We start from the raw sequence: 19,024 nt of genomic DNA, 5'->3' as shown, positions 1-19,024 counted from the left end.
GAAAAAACCAACGAGGTAGTTCTATTTGAAACCACAGAACAGTTGCATTCTAGAAATCACATTTGCTGATTATTTGAGATGAAATGCTTCATAATACTTACAAAGGGTTGGGAAGCCTGGGCCATACTGTAAACTATGCCTCAGACCCTCCAATTCCTATTTTCCAGGAATTTACAGAAGCCATCCCATTTTCTGATTTTCTTTTGTTGCTGTTTTCAAGTGAGCTCATCCCAGGACACGTCCAGGGATGAGCAACCTGGTTCCCACCACTTGTTGGACATCAGCCCCAGCCAGTATGGCCAACTGTCAGGGATCACAGGAAATGTGGTCTAGCAACAATTAGCACAGGTTGCAGACCTTCTCTGATTAAGATTCAGAAACCAAGGCATAGGACTGTCTATGTTATAACATAGAAAGTATTAAGTATCTGTTCCTTAGGATGTTTCAGAAGAAGAATCAGCTGCAGCACTCTTATTACCTGTATACGGCATTTACCTTAAAAAACCCCAAAAGCTCTTCAACAATTGGAACAATTGGAAATAATTGTTATCACCAACAGCAAGCTCAACAGATCCAGCAGGAACCCAGTTTATTAAAGCTAATGCAACAGGACAACCTCACTAACCAGCAGAAGTGCAGGTTAGAAAAGACTGCCACAAGTCACATTAGAACAAAGCTTATATAGCAGTTTCAAACACAGCACACAAAGAGACATAAAACTTAAAAACATCCTTCTACATACAGCAAGAAAGGTTATAGGTCATAGTATGTAAAGATGCATGACTCCCCACTGGTATCAATTTCCTTGGGGTGCCCCAAGACATTTGGTCTCAACTATCCCACTTTAACCCCAGCTACCTTGGCAACCAAGCCTTCAGTAGGGGCCATCTTACTTCCGTGCTCCCAAAACAAGTCAAGAAGCTTCATAGCTCAAAACACCATATAAACCTCTGCTTATGCAATGATTAAGAAAATCCCTTGTCATACCATAGGTAAGCATGCCACCCAAAACTATTCCCTTATCCTTCTAAATCCAACACTTTTGCATTCTTTAGTAATATCCATTTCTTTAACCAACTAATACACACTGTTTCATAGTATAATTTTAGATCTGGCAGTGGGAATCCACCTCTATCTTTTACATCTATTAAATTTTTATATTTAATCCTTGGCCTTTCCCCTGCCAGATAAATGTAACTATCTCTCTTTGCCATTGTTTAAAGCAGCTCACCAGAATTGTCTGAAATATTCATCTATACCACTGCTGAGAAAGGAGAGTCTCATCCTATTCCATCTTTCTTTGCCTTCCTTAATCTTACCCCACACAACCCCATAATTGTTCTGGATCAGATTCATTTATAATCCTTCTAAAGTCCGTTTCTCATATAACTGTGTGATTCCTTTGGGTCTCACTGTTATTCCTCCAACTCGTCTTGTTGTTATAATTCTATTCCCTCCACTTTTTCCCCCTCCCAGAAATCTTGTGCTCTTTGCAGATCTGTACATCTATGACTTTCAACTTTGTAAGTGGAACTCAGTCCCTCTGGGTATTCCCATCTAAATGGCATCTTCTGTTTCTATAATGCCTCAACCAAAAATCTGTATTCTTTTATTTTATTTGGGATTTCCTTAAGAATTATGATCCTTTGATCTTCTATGCTTAGATTGTTTTGAAAATGAGTTTGCAATTTTTTAATCTCTCATTGCTCTTGAAGAAAATTGCACCAAAGTCCCCTGGGAGTTTCTTAGCTTTCAGATATGATGATTGACCAGTAATTATATAAGCTCTGTCTATTGAATTCTCCATTATCTCTGGTTGTAGTTGTAAAAAAAATGCCAATTCCTTTGCCAATCTTTTTTTAAAATCTTCCTCCCAAAGCTCCAGTATACCTCTAAATCTCAAAAATATATATATATATATCTCCGAGACTGCAATCTTGTCCTCTAAGGTTTATTTCTCAGCTTGCAGAGCTGACACCTGACCTTGAACTTCTACTATACACTTCTTCTTCTTTTTTGGTATCTTGGCTCCCTTCAGAAAGTTTTTAAACTGACCCTTCCAATGGTGTTGTCCTTTTAGCCAAATCTTTAATGTCACTGGTACAATCCTTAATGTTATTCAATAACTCAGCCAATGCTAAAGAATTTTGTTCTACAGATAAATGAATTCACATCAAAATCTCACTGAAATCACCTTCAGCTGGCAGTGACGCTTTTCTGCCACGAGCCTTCACCATCTGTCATATCCCTTTTCCTCCAACAGTTGGTAGTATACCTTCAAAAATATCTTTATTGCTTTCCACACCTATCTTCTCTTGTCATGACCTTATTTTGCCACAAGATGGTATTTTCTTAAAGTGTATACCGTATTTTTTGCTCTATAACATGCACCTGACCATAACACACACATCGTTTTTAGAGGAGGAAAACAAGGGAAAAAATTCTGAATGAAACAGTGGGTGTATCATTTTTGTGCTTCATGCTGTGGCCACAGACATGTGATCTGATGGTGAATTTGGGGTAGCTCAATGCAAAGATCCTGAGGATCCATGTGGATCCATGCTTTTTAACCACATTTTTGCACCATTGCAGCCCCAGGCAACAGTGGGTGTGTGATTTTTGGTGGGGCAGGCTGCTATGTGATCTGATGGTGAATTTGGGGTAGCCCAATGCAAAGATCCTGAGGATCCATGTGGATCCATGCTTTGTAACTACATTTTAAGTGGGGAGTGAAGGAAAAACACAGAAGGGACAAGAGAGCGGTGTGCAGAGAAGCAGCTGGCTAAGAAAGCAGGAGAGAGATTTTACGGGAGGGAGGAAAGAAAGGCAAAAGTTTCCACAAACTGAAGCCAGCTTTCTCTCTCCTCCTGCATGTTTTCTGGCTGCCTGCGAGGAGCACGGAGAGGAATTAGAAGGAAAGACCTCTGCTTTCCCCTCTGCTTGCCTGGAGGGGAGGGGATTTGCCTGCTCTTTGTTCCGTTTGAGCAAACACAGCAACGAAACAGAGGAGGGTGGGCAGTAAGACCCTGAGGCAGAATGCAGGAAAGCAACCACTTCCTCTTTTTAGGTTTCCCTCTCCGACACAACGCACGGTTGATTTTTGCTGATTTTTGTTCCTGCGCTCCCCTAATCGGCTCCAGGGACCCCCCCCCACATTCGCTCCATAACACGCACAGACATTTCCCCTTCCTTTTTAGGAGAAAAAATATGCGTGTAATAGAGAGAAAAATACAGTACCTGTTTACATTCCAAGATGCTCTTTTGCCATAGTCCCAATCCTCAAACCTTTGGAACTCAGCAAAGGATCCCTGGGGGCTCGTTGCACCAAATTCAAGTATTTACCGGCATGTTGTATCCAACAGAGTCCATTGGCTACAACTATAAATGGAAAATAATTGTGGTAGAAACAGTCCTTTATTGAATTATTAATTTATGTCCTTCTATTTCACATTTCTCTATCTACTCCTTTCTTCAGCAAACTAAAGTCCCCCTCACAGAAAAAAAATCTCTTAAATCAGCATACAATCCATTTTAATAGTCAAGTACCTTTCGGTATAATTTTAGTCCACAAAGGAAATTGAGGTTGAGATTGTCTTACCAGTTGTTCTTGGAGTAAACCTTCCTGCGTCATTCGCCATCCCCTTATTACTCAACGTGGCAAGATGTTACTTGGCAAAGTAATTTAAAGCCAGTACACAGATTTGTTTTGCTGCTTGTTGTTTACCATTTTAAATGGGTTGTCCTGGCATGGCTACTCCTGAGGAATCAGAAATGGAGTCCCTATATGGTTCCTTCTACCCATCTTGAATGTCACTCCATGCTGGTACCACTCACAATAGGGAGAGGCTCTCTTTCTGGCTTGGGATCTCTACGCAGCCCCGGTACCCACTGGGGAGATTGGGGACATGGTGCTGTCACAGCCCCCTTTAAATTCCTCATGGAGTTGCCCTTTAAAAAATGTGCTTAAAAAAGGACAGCAAATTCTAAATCACATAGTCTACAGCAGGCATCCCCAAACTTGGCCGTCCAGACTTTTTGGGACTACAACTCCCATCATCCCTAGCTAACAGGACCAGTGGTCAGGGATGATGGGAATTGTAATCCCAAAACATCTGGAGGGCCGAGTTTGGGGATGCCTGGTCTACAGGAAAACACAAACAGTATCTATAACTGCATTTTGTTTCCCCTAAATGTAAACTTGAGTCAAGTAGGATTAAAAGCGTGTTTCATGGGGGCCAGGAGATTGAGTCAGTGGGGAAAAATTCATGAAAGCGGGAAGGGAGAATTTCCTCTCACACTTTGAATTATTGGGGGAAATGCTCTGCTTGGTCTAGCCAAGTGGATACTCATGTTGTGTAGAATTTGCAATTCTTCAAAACTTTCTAACTTTGTCCCTCTAGGTCTCATTTAATTTGAATCTAGAAAGGAAGAAGAGTGAATTAAAGCACACACACACACACACAACGATCATATGAATTCCAACCCCAAAGTAGGATCAAGTGGATTAGGGTGTTGGGATACTGCCAGGGAGACAAAGGCCATCATGCCTCCACGTCGATTCCAGACGATCCATCAACGTCCTGTAGAAACGCAGTATCAGTCAATTAGCGACACAAGCCTCAGAAACATCTGCCCACATTCCAAGGACTTGTGCACGCCCTTTGCAGAGTTCACACAACGAAAGATGCACTCAGGAGAGCATTATTTACAACTTTATTCAGCATTGGTCAGAACAAAGAAAACATGACTGCTGCCTGCGTGTCAAGACACAGAGAAAGACAACAGCTATATACAAAAACAGAAACTTCCTGTGAGCAGGAAATACGTAGGCTGTGACTCACAACAGCCTGTCCCCTTTTTAAGGTGGAACGGAAATATCCTAACACAACGATCATATGAATGCCAACCCCAAAGTAGGATCAAGTGGATTAGGGGGGCTTATTACCAGGTAAATGTGTGTAGGAGTACCCCCACAATAAATCGATTACAAAATCCACGTAGGCCTCATAGATCAGGTGCTTAACCTACATATTTCAGAGGTTGAATGTGTAATGGTGTCCAGGGTACTGCATGCCACCATAATTATTCACAAAACATATGCAGCTAAATTCCCTTCAACACTTCTGCAGCATCCAGCTGAAATTCAGACTCTGTTGGAGAGGAGCAGGTAAGCCAAAACCTTCAGTCTGCTTTCGGTGGTGTATGTTTTCCTGTTGCAGCAACTTTTAAAAAACTGTATTTAAGCATAGCTTGTGTTTTGAGCAGAGCTCTCTATTAATGCCCCATACAAGTGAATCATAGTTAAACTTGCACTATTACCTAAATTGAACAATAAGAATATGAGATCAAGTTTATATCCTTCTAACCACTCCTTTCTTCGGCAACCCAACTTTATTGCGATTCCTCTACAATATAAATATAAATATGACTTAATCTAAAAATAAGTATCTAAGTGGGCTACATTTTTTTTAATAAAACAAGGAATTGCAATATGCATTTCAGTGCTTTGTACAGTCCTGCCTTATCACTAGGCAAATGCTCAGTGTGTGATGATATTTTTTTGAAACCTTTTCTGTTGCTCTGGATCTGCTCCAATAGTGAATGATGAAACAGATATTGTTCTCTGTAGCTGATTACAACCTAGGCCTACTGCAGTGTCTATTTGAGACCTGGTCGCTACTGATGAACAGGAACAGGTAAGCAAAAATACTTTCTTCCATGTCGCTTTTAAATTTATATTTTGCTGACATAACTTTTGTCTTGCATTTTATTGGCTTGCAGTCTTAAGTTGTACATTTAACAGGGTTCTGCATTACAGTATTGAAGTAAAATCAGTAAAAAAGGAATAGACTTGCACCCCATTGTATATAATAGTAGGTTTTACACAATACCAATGCAAGTTTAAAGTGTATTTTACCATTTTAAAATAAATTGCAAACATGTTAGCCAGGCCCACACAGTTTAATTGATTGAGTCGTGGAGTGCTGCAGACCCCATTTCCCAGTATCCCAGCAGCAACAGACTCGTCTGTGACAATAGTCCAGAGAACAGGAATTCCCAGCATCTTCAGACTCCAATGAGAACTCTATTTTTGTTAAGTTGTGGGTGAACATATCAGACGACACAGTGATTCTTCAAACAGCTCTTGTTTATTCACAGGCCAGAACAGAACTGAACTGAAGGGTTCAGCCAGCCTGCTTATATAGAGCTCCACTACAACACAACTGTAACACTTTCTGTAACTATCCAATCACTGAACGTCACTTTCAGTCCCTTATTTGCATATGTGGACCTGAGTGAAAACTATCTACAGTATCCCCTTGCTGGCCTAGGGTGAGAACTTCAGTACATAACAATTTCCCAGCATGCTATTTGGTATCGTTAATTCTTCATCTGATTGATTGTCTGCTTCCATGCCTGCTTATTCAAAGCAAGTCCCAACAAGTTCTGTGGGGCATATTTCCAATAAATCCCCATTATCTTTGGTTTAGGTGTCCAGTTGATACCATACAGCCCAAATTTTCATTTTCTTCATAGCCATCTCATTTTCCATCTGAGCTGGTTTGGTGTGACATTGCTTCATTTGCACAATTGCTGCTCTCCTTTAGTTTGGGACTCAGCCTTTCAGGTGAGGGGCTAGCCATTTCACTTTAATAGGTTTAAGTTCTGTGAGCCTTTGCCATAGTGCTTCCTCCCCCCGCCCAAAAAAAGGTGTCAGAACTCACCATGAAGTTGTGACAGTAAGTTCTTATCTGAGACGTGCTAGAACCACATTCCAGTGTGCTCCGACCAGAAAAGAGCACTGGTTGTAGTAAGCATTTTATTTGCATTCCATGGAGTCTTTCTGGAAGTGTTGTTCAGACTGTGTTGCTCCTTCAGCCTCCAGTAAGTTGGGCAACTTTGTTTAAGTAATCCTTCCACCAAACAAAAGCTCAGCAAGAGATTCTCTATGTTCAGTGGGAGATGCCCTATAATTTACAGCCAGGTATGAGCCAGTACCTTAATCATGCTCTGAAGCAAGTTGGAGCTTGAAGTGATATGAAGAAATTCACATACAGTGGTAAAATTCTTACTCATGAGGCGCAAACTGGGGCCATTACCTGTCCGAACCACCTCAAGAATGCCATGTCCCACAGGTATGATGTTTACGGCATGTAATGCCTTAAGAGAGAATATTATGAAAATGATATACAGGTGGTACATGACACCAGTCAAGCTTGCCAAAATCTACCATTTGCCCGATAATAAATGCTGGAAATGTAAAGAAACTGAAGGTACATTCTTTCACCTTTGGTGGACGTGCCCAAAGATTAAGGCTTTCTGGGAGATGATATATAATGAAATGAAAAAGGTATTTAAATATACCTTCTTGAAGAAACCAGAGGCCTTTCTCCTGGGCATCGTCGGCCAATTGGTGCCAAAGAAGGATAGAACTTTCTTTATGTACGCCACAACAGCAGCAAGAATACTTATTGCAAAGTATTGGAAGACACAAGATCTACCAACCCTGGAAGAATGGCAGATGAAGGTGATGGACTACATGGGACTGGCAGAAATGACCGGCAGAATCCGAGACCAGGGAGAAGAGTCGGTGGAAGAAGATTGGAAGAAATTTAAAGACTACCTACAGAAATATTGTAAAATTAATGAATGTTAAAATGATGTTGGATGGAAAGTTACGTGGTTTTTAGCTATAACGCTATAAGGAACATGAAAAAATGGATTATTAACAGGCAAAAATTTAATGTTATAATATTTTAAGATTAAAGACTAGGATAAATAAAGAGGGAAAGGATTTGCTGAACTAACAAATTGAACGGGAATACAAAAAGGGAGGTGAGAGGAGGTCCGGGAAACAAGCAAATGAAAGATAAGTGATGGAAAGATGGAATTGTTTTTTAAACTATTTTTATTTTTATTTTGTATTTTTCTTTTTTTTTCATTTTGTAAAATTCTAATAAATATCTTTTTTTAAAAAAAAAAAAGAATGCCATGTCCAGCAAAAATGGATACTATTTTCCCAGTGACCAGGAAGCTGCTTCCCTCAGAATCCAGCATGCTTACCCTTATTTCAGAGATAGTCATGACTTTTCCTCATGGGGCAGATCTTTTTTCAGTGTTTCCGCACAAACCATCCATCTCAGTGACTAATATTTGCAGAAGAGAGATATGTTATTTCTTCCCTGCACAGCACTGCTGGAACTGTAATCACACTCCCTGCCCTCAACATGCCTAGAACCATTCTAAAAAGCACTTCCCATCTTTGCTAAGGAATTTGAAACAAAAGACATTGTTTTACACAGGCCAGCGATGTGGCTGTTTTTGGCAGTGGCGTGTTTAATCCAACAGACAACAGAGTCAGAAGAATTCCTAAGGAAACAGCACTTGAATCCCCAAGAATTCATGACTATTGTGAGTTGCTTGTTCAGATGCATTTGAAAACAACCGGCTATTGCTAAGACAAAATAATTTGTACATATTTCTTTTAAGTGATATTCCAAAGCATTTGCTTTTCACAGAAGCATTTCCGAGCCTTCCTTAGTTACTCCAAAGAGGGCTTGATAGATTGCAATGGATGGATTTAGCTGACTCCAAGGCCAAATGACATATTTTGTTTAATGATTAATACATAGTGTATTGATTGCGCCTCCTCTGCTTTTGTTCATTACAGCCAGCAGGGGACAAAGGCAGAATCTGGAACTTTTTTCTCTTCTCCTCAGCACCATTGTAACTAAAATCCCCTGTAGCACATCTAGATTTAGAATAGAAGTCTCAGTCTGCCGAGCCTTTCTTTATTCTTGCAGAATGAAATCATTCAATATTGGAGATACCCCAGTGAAGAGCATGAGATTTTGACAGAGGATGGCTACTACTTGCAAGCAAACAGAATTCCTTATGGAATGCACAGTTCTGGGAAGAGAGGTAATTCTGGAATGTAACTGGTTGGTGTGTTTTTTAAGGAAGTGTACTGAAAGGATTCAGCATAGCCTAGAGGTTCTTAAGCTTAAGTTCTTAATTGTTGCAGAAAATAAGTCACATCCAACAGCGTGTGTTTTAATGTTTATTTGCCTATATTTTATACATCAGCACAGCAGCTTGTAACATTCTGAATGCTGATAAAAAATTGTTGGGGATAATTTGAACTAAAATCTGAACTGAACATGAAACAGTTCATTTTGTAAGTGGACAAATGTGAACTGGAATTAGTTCCTTTTTGGTCATGTTCAACTTGATCTAGAATTAGTTCCTTTTCTAACAGCCCTTTGCAAGCTATGGAATCTTTCTTGAAAAGCAAAGGAATGACTTGTCTACACAGGCATTACTGTGAGTTCTTGATCTGAGTTTCCTATTTTACTTGCTGCATTATTTTAATGAATTGTTTTGCTGGATATTTTAATGATGGATGCTTATATGTGTATTGGGGTTTTGCATTTTGTAAACTACTTAGAGATCTATTAAGCAGTATATGTCTTATTATATTAAGTGGCTAACAACAACTCCTACTGAGAACAATATTATCTAATGCCCACTTTGTTTCTGTTCCCCTCCCACCAGGTCCTAGGCCAGTTGTTTTACTGGTACATGGTGTTTTGGGTGAAGGTAGGACCTGGATTATAAATCCTCCCAAGAATAGCCTGGGATTTGCTCTAGCAGATGCTGGCTATGATGTTTGGATAATAAATACTAGAGGGAACAGCTGGTCTAGAAGACACAAGACTCTGTCAATTGACCAAGAAGCATTTTGGAATTTCAGGTATAAAGGCACAACTTGTAGCTTGGATAGTTGAGACAATTGTAATAATTACTGTCTCTGAATTATAACTGATACCAACTTTTTTCCTTTTGTTGTGTCAGAAGTGCTTCAGTCCTGGAAAGACTTCCAAAAAATGGGAAATGGTGGACTATGGTTCCCTTTCTTGTTATTTTTAGAGCCTACATCAACATGACAAAATGCATGACTTTCTCTATATTCATGCAGGCTGAATTTGTGGAGCTCTGAGATATAGATAAGGATCATAACTAGGACTGTGCATTCACTCTGGATGAATCCTAGATCCTGAACTGAATCAGGCCAATCTGGGATTTGCTGGGAATGTGTAGATGAAGCTCTAGATTGCCTGGGTCTGGGTTCACCTGGAGCAATACAAATATGTCAATGGGGCAGCGGTGGGTGGACAGCCACACGTTTAACTCACTTAATATTCTTTTAAAGGCACAATCCCATTTAGGAATGGGAGATCACAGCCCAAATAATCCCAATTCACCTCATTATTTGGGGCAGAGTCCATACACACCTCTAATAGGGTACTCTACTAATGCAACAATAGGCTAAGGGGAGAAAACTTCACCTGCATTTTGTTTCTGTAATGTTCTATAGCTTCCATGAAATTGCAATATATGATATTCCAGCAACAATAAATTTTATCCTGCGGAAAACTAAGCAAGAAGGATTGTATTTTATCGGCTACTCTCAGGGTGGGACACTTGGTAAGTAATATGAAATGAATGGAATCCATTTACTGCCTGAGCCCTTAATTTTAAAACCTTCTTACAATCCCAATCTTGCTAGAAATTGAACAAGCAGGGTTTACATCTGGACGTTCCACCATAGATCACTGCTTAGTGTTAGATTATTTTGTCTATAAGTATGTGAAACATTGGAAAACGTCATTGTATGCGGCCTTTGTGGACCTAAAGGCAGCATTCGATTCTGTATCCAGGGGTAGGCTCTGGGCCAAATTGGCCAATATGGGTATTAACAGAAGGTTATTACTTCTGATGATTAAGCTTCATGAGAACAATGCCCTCCAGATAAGACTCGCACAGGACGGCAGACTCTCTAGAGAAATCCCTGTCCAAAGAGGAGTTAGACAAGGATGCCTATTGGCCCCATTTTTATTTAACATCTATGTTAACTCCCTGGTCACATGTTGCCGTGAAATCGAAACCCAACCCCCCGTGTTCTCTAACGGCAGAAAAGTACCTGTTCTAATGTATGCGGATGACGCTGTTCTTCTCTCTCAAACCAAAGTGGGTCTGAAACGTGCCTTAGGAAAGTTTAGTGACCAATGTAACACTGAACTGTTAACAATTAATTTTGCCAAAACCAAAATTGTACATTTTAACCGTTCCTTCAGGAAAGATAATTGGAGCGTAAAGGGAAACGCCATTGAACAGACTAAGACCTTCCAATACTTAGGCATTACTTTCTCTTATAATGCCAAATTGTCAACACACCTGACCACATCAGCTATATCAGCAGAAAGAAGTGCAAATGCCATCCTTAGATTATTCAGAAGGAAAGGAGCTGGCTTCCTCCCGATGGCCCTAAAAGTTTTTCAGGCAAAATCTTTAGCCCAACTCCTGTATGGCTCTCAAATTAGCCCCTCTGCCAACCTTAAGACCCTTGAAACAGTACAATCAAAATTCTTAAGATCATTATTTGCTACCCCAAAGTGTACACCTAATGCAGTCTTAAGGCAAGAGGCAGGACTGCCCAGAGTGGAATTAAAAGTCTGGGAGCAAGCAATATCCCTCTGGCTGAAAATCCATTACAATCCTAAGGGACTGTTACCTTGCTTCCTGGCCGCAGTTCCCTACCCTCCTTGGCTTATGCAAATAACTAACAAGATCAAACAAATTGGCTTAAACCCTGAAAATCTTTTTATTGGAACTCTGAACAAGGCAAAAGCAATTATCACTCAGAGACTTTACGATGTCGAATTACAACAAGAAGTCGCCCTACTCCCGGAGGCGTATAGATGTTTAAAAGCTTGGCCTAACTTTGCAGCTGCCCCTTACCTAACTAACATCACTAACGAAGCTTATAGATGGGCTTTCTCTAGAGCCCGTTTTGAGACAATGCCCTCAGCAGTGCTGTACGGCAAATTCACGCGGGTACCAATGCATGCGCGTCTCTGCCCCTGTATGTCTAATAAGGTAGAATCCGTCACACACATCCTTCTATTTTGCGAATTTTATAGTGAAGAACGAGTTCAACTTATCTTGCCGCTTTTATCAAAATTTATACCCCTACAACACTATTTGGAATCCTCTCCCGAATTCCTACGAAAATACCTTCTGGAAGATTCCTCAAGCTCAATATCATATGAGGTGGCCAAATTTTGCACTTTAGTAATCAGGAAGCGTAAATCTCTTCTGTTGAATGGCACATTGCGAAGTTCCCTTGTGTAATCCTTCCCCCCCCCCCTGATGTTGTTGTTGATCTCTTTTTGTTTGATCTTGTGATGTTTAGTGTCATTGGCTTTTGCCGCAATAAAACTTGAACTTGAACAATCCCAAATTCGCATCACAGGTATAGTTCCAATCTAATAATTCAGATTGAAGGAACAACAAGCAGGGACAGGAATGCTGTTTTTGGTATTGGTTTTGAGGCCTCTGCAAACTGGTTGCAGACAAGCATATGGGAACATAGAGAGCTGTAGTATCAAGTCAGACCGTTGGTTCCTGTAGCTCAACATTGTCAACACTGACTGGCATCAGCTTTCCTGGGTCTTTCCCAGCTCTACCTTGAGACACCTGGGTTGAACACATATGAATGTGCTCTTCCACTAGGATAAGACCATTCCCCAGTATGAGAGACCCAAAGACTGAGTGTGCATATTGACTCTGGTTTATCTGGAATAGCTGCTGAATTCTGGAATCTTTTCTCTTTGGCAGGTTTAATTGCCTTTTCACTCAGGCCACAGCTTGCTCAGAAAGTCAAGCTCTTCATGACTTTGGCTCCTATCTACACATTTGTGGGCACCAGTGGACCTGCAGTGCTAATTCTCAATCTTCCTGATGGATTAATGAAAGTAGGTATTTCTCATAGGTTTTTGTAGTGTCTTCATAGGCGCCAAACCCATGGGACCCTGGGGTCCTCACTGCCACCCACTGCCTCTGAGACCACCTCTGCCCGCTGTGGTGGTTAGCCACCTCTGAGTGCTGCCTGCCTTGGCCTGCAGCAGTGGGATGGCATGAAGCAGTCCGACAGAGTTGTAGCAGGCACCACGGGGCTCCTGGGAGGCCCATGCACTCTCTCAAAGGCCCCACAGGGCCTGCTGCAGTTGTGACTGGCTCCATTGTCCCACCTACTGCCTTTCCTCTGGAGTTCAGGCCTGGTACATTCGTGGGTGAAGTGCGGAGCCAACAAGATGTGGCACATGAAGACTGTGGAAGCGGCCGTATTGGGTGGTGCCCAGAGGGGGCTGGGGTGATGCATGGAGACAGGCGGCAGAGGCATCATTAGTGTAGTGCGTGCCGAAGTTGGGCACTCCCGAGTATGTTAATGCAGTCTTCTAGCATAATCAATTTGGTGATATGGGGAGTTCAACCCTCAACCTTATACATTGTGTGTGTGGGGGTGTCATCCTATACCTGGTTTAATTAAGAGGATTTAATTTCTAAATGCTTGGAAATTAATTCTGAAGAGAATCACCGAGATCTCTCTGTGTGTTTAATTACAGCTGATATGGGGGAAGAAAGAATTTGTCTTTTTAAGTAACAAATTGAAAACACTGATGGCCAAGTTTTGTAGCTATCCAGTAATGGACGAGATTTGCATCCAATTTATGTTCCTTGGCTCCGGACGCAATCCAAATAACTTAAACGTGGTATGTTGACTCTTTATTTTGCTAAACATATTGGCAAAATACCATACTCCAGTCCCCACAACAGCAATATATTTTATTGTAATATTTAAAGATAAATTAACCATGCTTTGGATTGCATATTGAGTAACTAACATGATGGAGTTCAATACTACATGCTTCAAGTTATGCATGTATAGCATTGGAGACCTAAATGTGTAACTGAGTGACCATGTCTGTACATGTTTAAGCCAGAATGGAGAAGAATCTTTGTGGAAGAGACCCTGATATATTACAGAAGGGATAAACTATATGGCTTTTGTTGTTTTCTTTATCTGTTGATATCTCATGAGGTAGAGAACTGGTGGCCCTCCAGATGGTGTCAGATTCCAACTCCCATTCATCTCAGTTTGCCTGTCGAAGGGTCAGGGATGAGGGCAGTTAAGAGCCTAAGAAGAACCTGCTGGATCAGGTCAATGGTCCAGCTAGTCCAGTGCCCTGTTCTCACAGTAGCCAGTCAGATGGCTAAACCCTCAAGCAGGACCTGAGCTCAAGAGCAACTTGTGTTCAGAAGCTTTATTGCCTCTGTCCATGGAGGCAGAACATGGTTGCAAGTTGCTCTTGTAGTCTAGAGTCAGGGAATGGTCTGAAGACGAGGACTGTGGGATGCATTCTATGGCAGACCAGCTTTTCTCTGATGGAGAGCTGGAGGGGGAAGAGTCACTCCCCTTGTCCACATGTTCAGAAGCAGAGACAGAGAGACAGGAGCTAAACAGCTTAGGGAGGAGTTACCCAGTTGTGAAATAATGACAAGGGAACCAGAATGAAGGGGACAGCTAGTCAAGACGTCAATTGAGAGTGTGGGGGGACCCCCCCCCCCATGGACTCGGAGGTCTGAACGTATCAGAGAGCAAAGGAGGCAGAGAGGGGGAGGAACTTCCCATTGGTGCCTTGAATGCTGTGGAAGTTGGAAGGAGGATTCAGAGTAGTCAACTGCCCGCCTTGCGGAGAGCTATATATTTGTGCTTGTAACATGATGTTGTAATCAAAGGACTATAAACCTATCAACTGCTCAACAATTCTTATCTGTGAAGTTCCCGAAGGGAGGGGAGGACATTCTGTGCCTGACATCCAGCAGTGTTTGGAGCTGTACAAAGCAGCCACTCCCTATACATCAGAACACAGTGATCTTGTAGCTTTAATTGTAACAGATGAAAAATAGGACATTACAACTTAACTTGTTATTTATTTGTAATCTTTATAGCCCATCTTTTAATTTCAAGATATTCACAAATGGGTCTCAAGCAACAACAAAAAACAATGTCTGAACTATGTGACCCATAGATAGCAGCAAAATAACAAGATTGTACAATGGTGATGGGATAAAATCAGACATCAACAGACAGGGTAAGGGTTGGCATGGCATTGGATCCCAGGATATTCCACAAGCCCCATGTTGATAGAATGGATCTGCTGTGTTTGGACTGCCCCAAACCTGTTACATGAGAGTCAGCCAGTGTGGTTCAGATTCTTCCTGAGGTGCAAGCTAGGCAAGTAAGGTCTCTCTGGGCGACCAGGCTGCAGATTCCTACTGGGCAGATACCCCAACACTAAGCTTGTGGGTGCCATGATCAATCATCACCTCAGGTCCCTTATACTGTGTTGATTCTGCCCAGTGGCATTCATGCCCTCATACAAACAACATTCTTCACCTAACAAAGGAAGGCCATAATTTCACAGAGGTAAAGCAAGTGCCAATCAGGTTGCGTTATTTAAAATTATTTCCTTGCCCTGTCAACTAGTGACCCAAATTGCTCAGTGAATGCTCTAACCCCAGTGTGGGCGAGTGGGAAGCTTTCATGGCAAATTGGCCTTGAGTATCATAGGCAGCAGCCTTATATAGGCTTTCCACTCTTCTTTGCAAGGGCTCATGGGACAGTTTTTCCCCATGAGCCCACTACACAAACAAGATACTGAGCAAAGTTTTTCCACAATCTGTGGGCCACAGCGCTGCTGGGCAAAGGTGTCCTGCGCTTATTGACCACGGAATGATGCTTAAAATAGTGTGTGTGTGTGTGTGTGTGTATATATATATATATATATATATATATATATATATATATATATATATTAGTGTGTATATATATAAATGCAATTTGGCATGAAACTCACGACCACATCTTTCCTGAGATGTATGTTTTCCTATGCAATATCCCTTTAAATTTCTCAAGGTATTTGGATATTGTATTGCTCTAATGCTTGTGATCTTTTTGCTAGTTCAATTCATCCATTCCTCCCTCTGAATGATAGGAGACAATTCTTAAAAACATTTCCATACTTATTTCCCCCCACAGACCCGAATAGATGCGTATTTTGGAATTATTCCTGATTATGGTTCTGTAAAAAACATGATCCACTTGGCCCAGGTGAGCTTTAATGCATATTTTTCCTTATTTCAAAATTTAGAGGCCATTTAATGTTCAAGTGAATGTTTAACGTGTGTGAATATTTAAGGGTTTTCTTTTTTAAATTTTCAGAAGGTGACAGGAAAGTTACAGTAAATGAAAAACAATATAGCAATAAATGGTATATGACAAGCTGCCACTCACAGGAGCTTTGTCGCTCTGAGTTACTGCTGGTGTAGTTGCCTGGTTACATGCGATATGCGTCTACAGGTGTAGAAACTGACAATCCTAATAAGCCAATGAAACCAAAAGAAAATATTCTTAAATAGGGTCATGCAAAAGAAGAAATAAAGAGCAACTTTTCAATTTCGTTGCCTAAAGAGTAGTTCTTAAACTTTAAACATCAAGTGATTTTTTATTCATTATATCTGAAGTGATAGTTAAGTTTTAATTTGCACATTGCAGTTTCTCATTAGCTTACACAGTTTGGCCATTACTAGGATAGCGAACATTAAGGATTGATTTTTGAAATGATTGTATAAGGGTTCCAATATCATTTACTTATTAAGTTGCAAAGTATGCAAAATATTGCTAAAAACAGATTGTATTTGAAAAAAACAGATTATTAAAACTATCTATTTAAAGAAAAGTTTTCACAATTTTTGCAGGGATTAGGGACAGGGTTCTTTCTGTATGTTATAAAGATGCCTGCATTAAAAATTTGAAAATTCTGTACTTTCCCCTTTATTTTATAGGTTTTTAAATCAAGAGAACTGAAATATTTTGACTATGGCAGTAAGAACAAAGCTTTATACAATACGGTAAAGAGTTAAAGAAAAGTAAAGTTTCAGAAGTAAACCAGGCACAAATTTGGAGACAGTTGGGTGGGGCCTTGTATGCCTCCTTCCAGCACCTTCTGCAGCCAAGCTGGTGCCAAATGCATTGCTCTACTTCCTTTGGACCACATCAGTGCAGCCGAGATGGTGGTCTTATTGTCTGGGCAGCCCAGGACCCCCATACCCACTGCCCAGGCCTGCGCCTCAAGGAGGTCACTTTGGTGCTGGTAATGCAGTGGTTGGACTTCACCCCTGGAAACGCACTCCATTCTCTCCCAAGACAGATGGATACCAACACTGTAAACCTAGATCCCATCCCTTTCCTGGTAAACCCTTGATGCTTCCCACTATTCCTTGTGCAGCCATGCCTGGACCACATGGCTGAGGTCCCAGATTCCACAGCCCAAATGATCACTTAAAGAGCACCAGATAGCGCTGGCAGTGGCGAACCAACTGGACTCCAGCACCTCGGCCAGCATGTAGTATTCCAACGAAGCTGATGACCCACAGCATTTTCCCTTGCTTATTAAATTTATAAGATTTTATAGTCAGGGGTGACCACCCTGGCATTTATGTGGTTAGAGATTTTCTTTTCTTTTCTTTTCTTTTCTTTTCTTTTCTTTTCTTTTCTTTTCTTTTCTTTTACTTTGAAATCATATTATCCTTTTCTTACATCAGAATGTTGCTTATTCCCAAGGAGATGTGTTAAACCTCAGAGCAGCAAAAGCAAACTCAGTTTTATTCCTATAGTCATGGTGGTGCTATGTTTGAAATGCTTTATAAAGCTGCACATGTTCAGCATGTGTGTGTTTGTGTATGTATATATATAGCTTCAAAACAGTTATCTTGTTTGTAGAAGCAGCTGTGAAGCCATGCAATGGCAGTAGGAAAGAAATATTCTGAGAACTTCAAAACTGAAGTCATATGGGCAGCTTTCTAAAGCCTGCTCACTGCTACCTGAAAGACGATTAAGTCCAGAGCCTAAATGTGCCAAGCTAAACCATTGCTCACCTTAGCAGACATGCACATTAATCCTGATACACATCCTCAATGTCATTGTACATCCCACAATGTTGGTATATCCTATGCTCAATCCAAGTAGTTGTCCTACACATAAATCAAGAATGCACAGTAAACAATTAATACGTGACAGATTCATTAATACAATGGAGAAGAAAATCTGATACTAATGCTCAAGGAAGCATTTTCCAGAAACATAGGTCACACATCCCAGAGTTTTGATGGTCCTGCATATGAACCATCAGACGGCTAAGAAAACAGGTAAAAATCTAAGATTGGCAGATGAAGACCGTGTAAATCATTCTGATATTTTCATCCACAGACCACTCCTCCATTCTATCAAATCGAAGACATGGTTGTGCCAACTGCTGTGTGGTATGGTGGACATGATATTGTAATAAACAGAAAGGACATCCAGCTGTTGCTTCCTCGAATCTCTAATTTAGTTTTCCATAAGAATATTCCTGAATGGCAGCATGGCGATTTTTTATGGGGTCTGGATCCTCCAAAGAAACTATACCCTGATATATTTCATCTGATGCTGAAGTACAAATAAAATGTTATGAAAGTCACTAACTGCTTATATTCCCTGTGATTGTAGACACTGCATTGGGTCTGTATGACTTGATTTTATGGTCAATTTGTTAACTGATTCTTGTTTCTATTACCTATTGCTCGTCATCTAATAAAATCTACCTTTTTGCATTGATACAATTGGTAGTGGAATTCATTGGCCTTGCACTGCAAAAGTATACTTTTCTCTGCAAAGGCCTCATCTTTTAGCCACAGTGTAGATGTTTCTTGTTGTTCCTTGTAGATCAGGGGTTCTTAACCTCATAGGCCCTTTTTAGAATCTGATGGAAGCAGTGGAGCCCCTTTGCAGAATTCTTTTCGCAAAGACAACTTTCTAAGGCATGAGAAGGAAATAAAGAGAGGGAGAATAATTTTTGGTGCCTGGTTGATGGGGCCCCTAAAGTTCACGCATGGAAGCCTAGGGGACCATAGCCTAGGGGTCCATGGTCAAACCCCCTGCTGTGAATCATTGTCCTGACAAGGAGATAATGAGGCTAGGGGTGGGAGATGGCACAAAATTCCTCCAGCAACTCTGTTATTACATCCAAAAACTTATTGTGTACCCTTGGATGCAGTTCATCAGGCCCTGGAGATTTGA

General features: G+C 40.9%; 1 protein-coding gene across 2 annotated transcripts; it reads left to right on the top strand.

Moving 5' to 3' along the window:
- The first annotated feature begins 7,920 nt into the window (after positions 1-7,920).
- On the top strand, positions 7,921-18,618 carry LOC114597291 (lipase member M-like). 2 transcript variants are annotated; one of them, XM_028729697.2, is made up of 9 exons: positions 7,923-8,412; positions 8,805-8,922; positions 9,556-9,754; positions 10,379-10,488; positions 12,682-12,818; positions 13,470-13,616; positions 15,947-16,018; positions 16,753-16,818; positions 18,176-18,612. In XM_028729697.2, the coding sequence occupies exons 1-9, from the start codon at positions 8,311-8,313 to the stop codon at positions 18,407-18,409; spliced, it is 1,185 nt and encodes a 394-aa protein (XP_028585530.2). In that variant the 5' UTR covers positions 7,923-8,310; the 3' UTR covers positions 18,410-18,612. The 2 variants fall into 2 exon arrangements, with proteins under 2 accessions (XP_077786604.1, XP_028585530.2); XM_077930478.1 differs by lacking the exon at positions 13,470-13,616 and having other exon boundaries at positions 7,921-8,412; positions 18,176-18,618.
- Positions 18,619-19,024: the final 406 nt, after the last annotated feature.

Source organism: Podarcis muralis, chromosome 6 (assembly GCF_964188315.1).
Source record: "Podarcis muralis chromosome 6, rPodMur119.hap1.1, whole genome shotgun sequence".
In the NCBI taxonomy this organism is placed as follows: domain Eukaryota; kingdom Metazoa; phylum Chordata; class Lepidosauria; order Squamata; family Lacertidae; genus Podarcis; species Podarcis muralis.
Note: the sequence above shows the minus strand (reverse complement) of the source record. Positions and strands in the feature narration are given on the sequence as shown.

What these genes read in the sequence shown, in the direction of transcription:
- LOC114597291 (XM_028729697.2), top strand. Translation starts at nt 8,311, where the DNA reads ATGTGGCTGTTTTTGGCAGTGGCGTGTTTAATCCAACAGACAACAGAG. An exon ending in CCCAAGAATTCATGACTATT is followed by an intron (nt 8,413 to 8,804) that starts GTGAGTTGCTTG and finishes TTATTCTTGCAG; the next exon opens with AATGAAATCATTCAATATTG. An exon ending in ACAAAGCTTTATACAATACG is followed by an intron (nt 16,819 to 18,175) that starts GTAAAGAGTTAA and finishes TTTCATCCACAG; the next exon opens with ACCACTCCTCCATTCTATCA.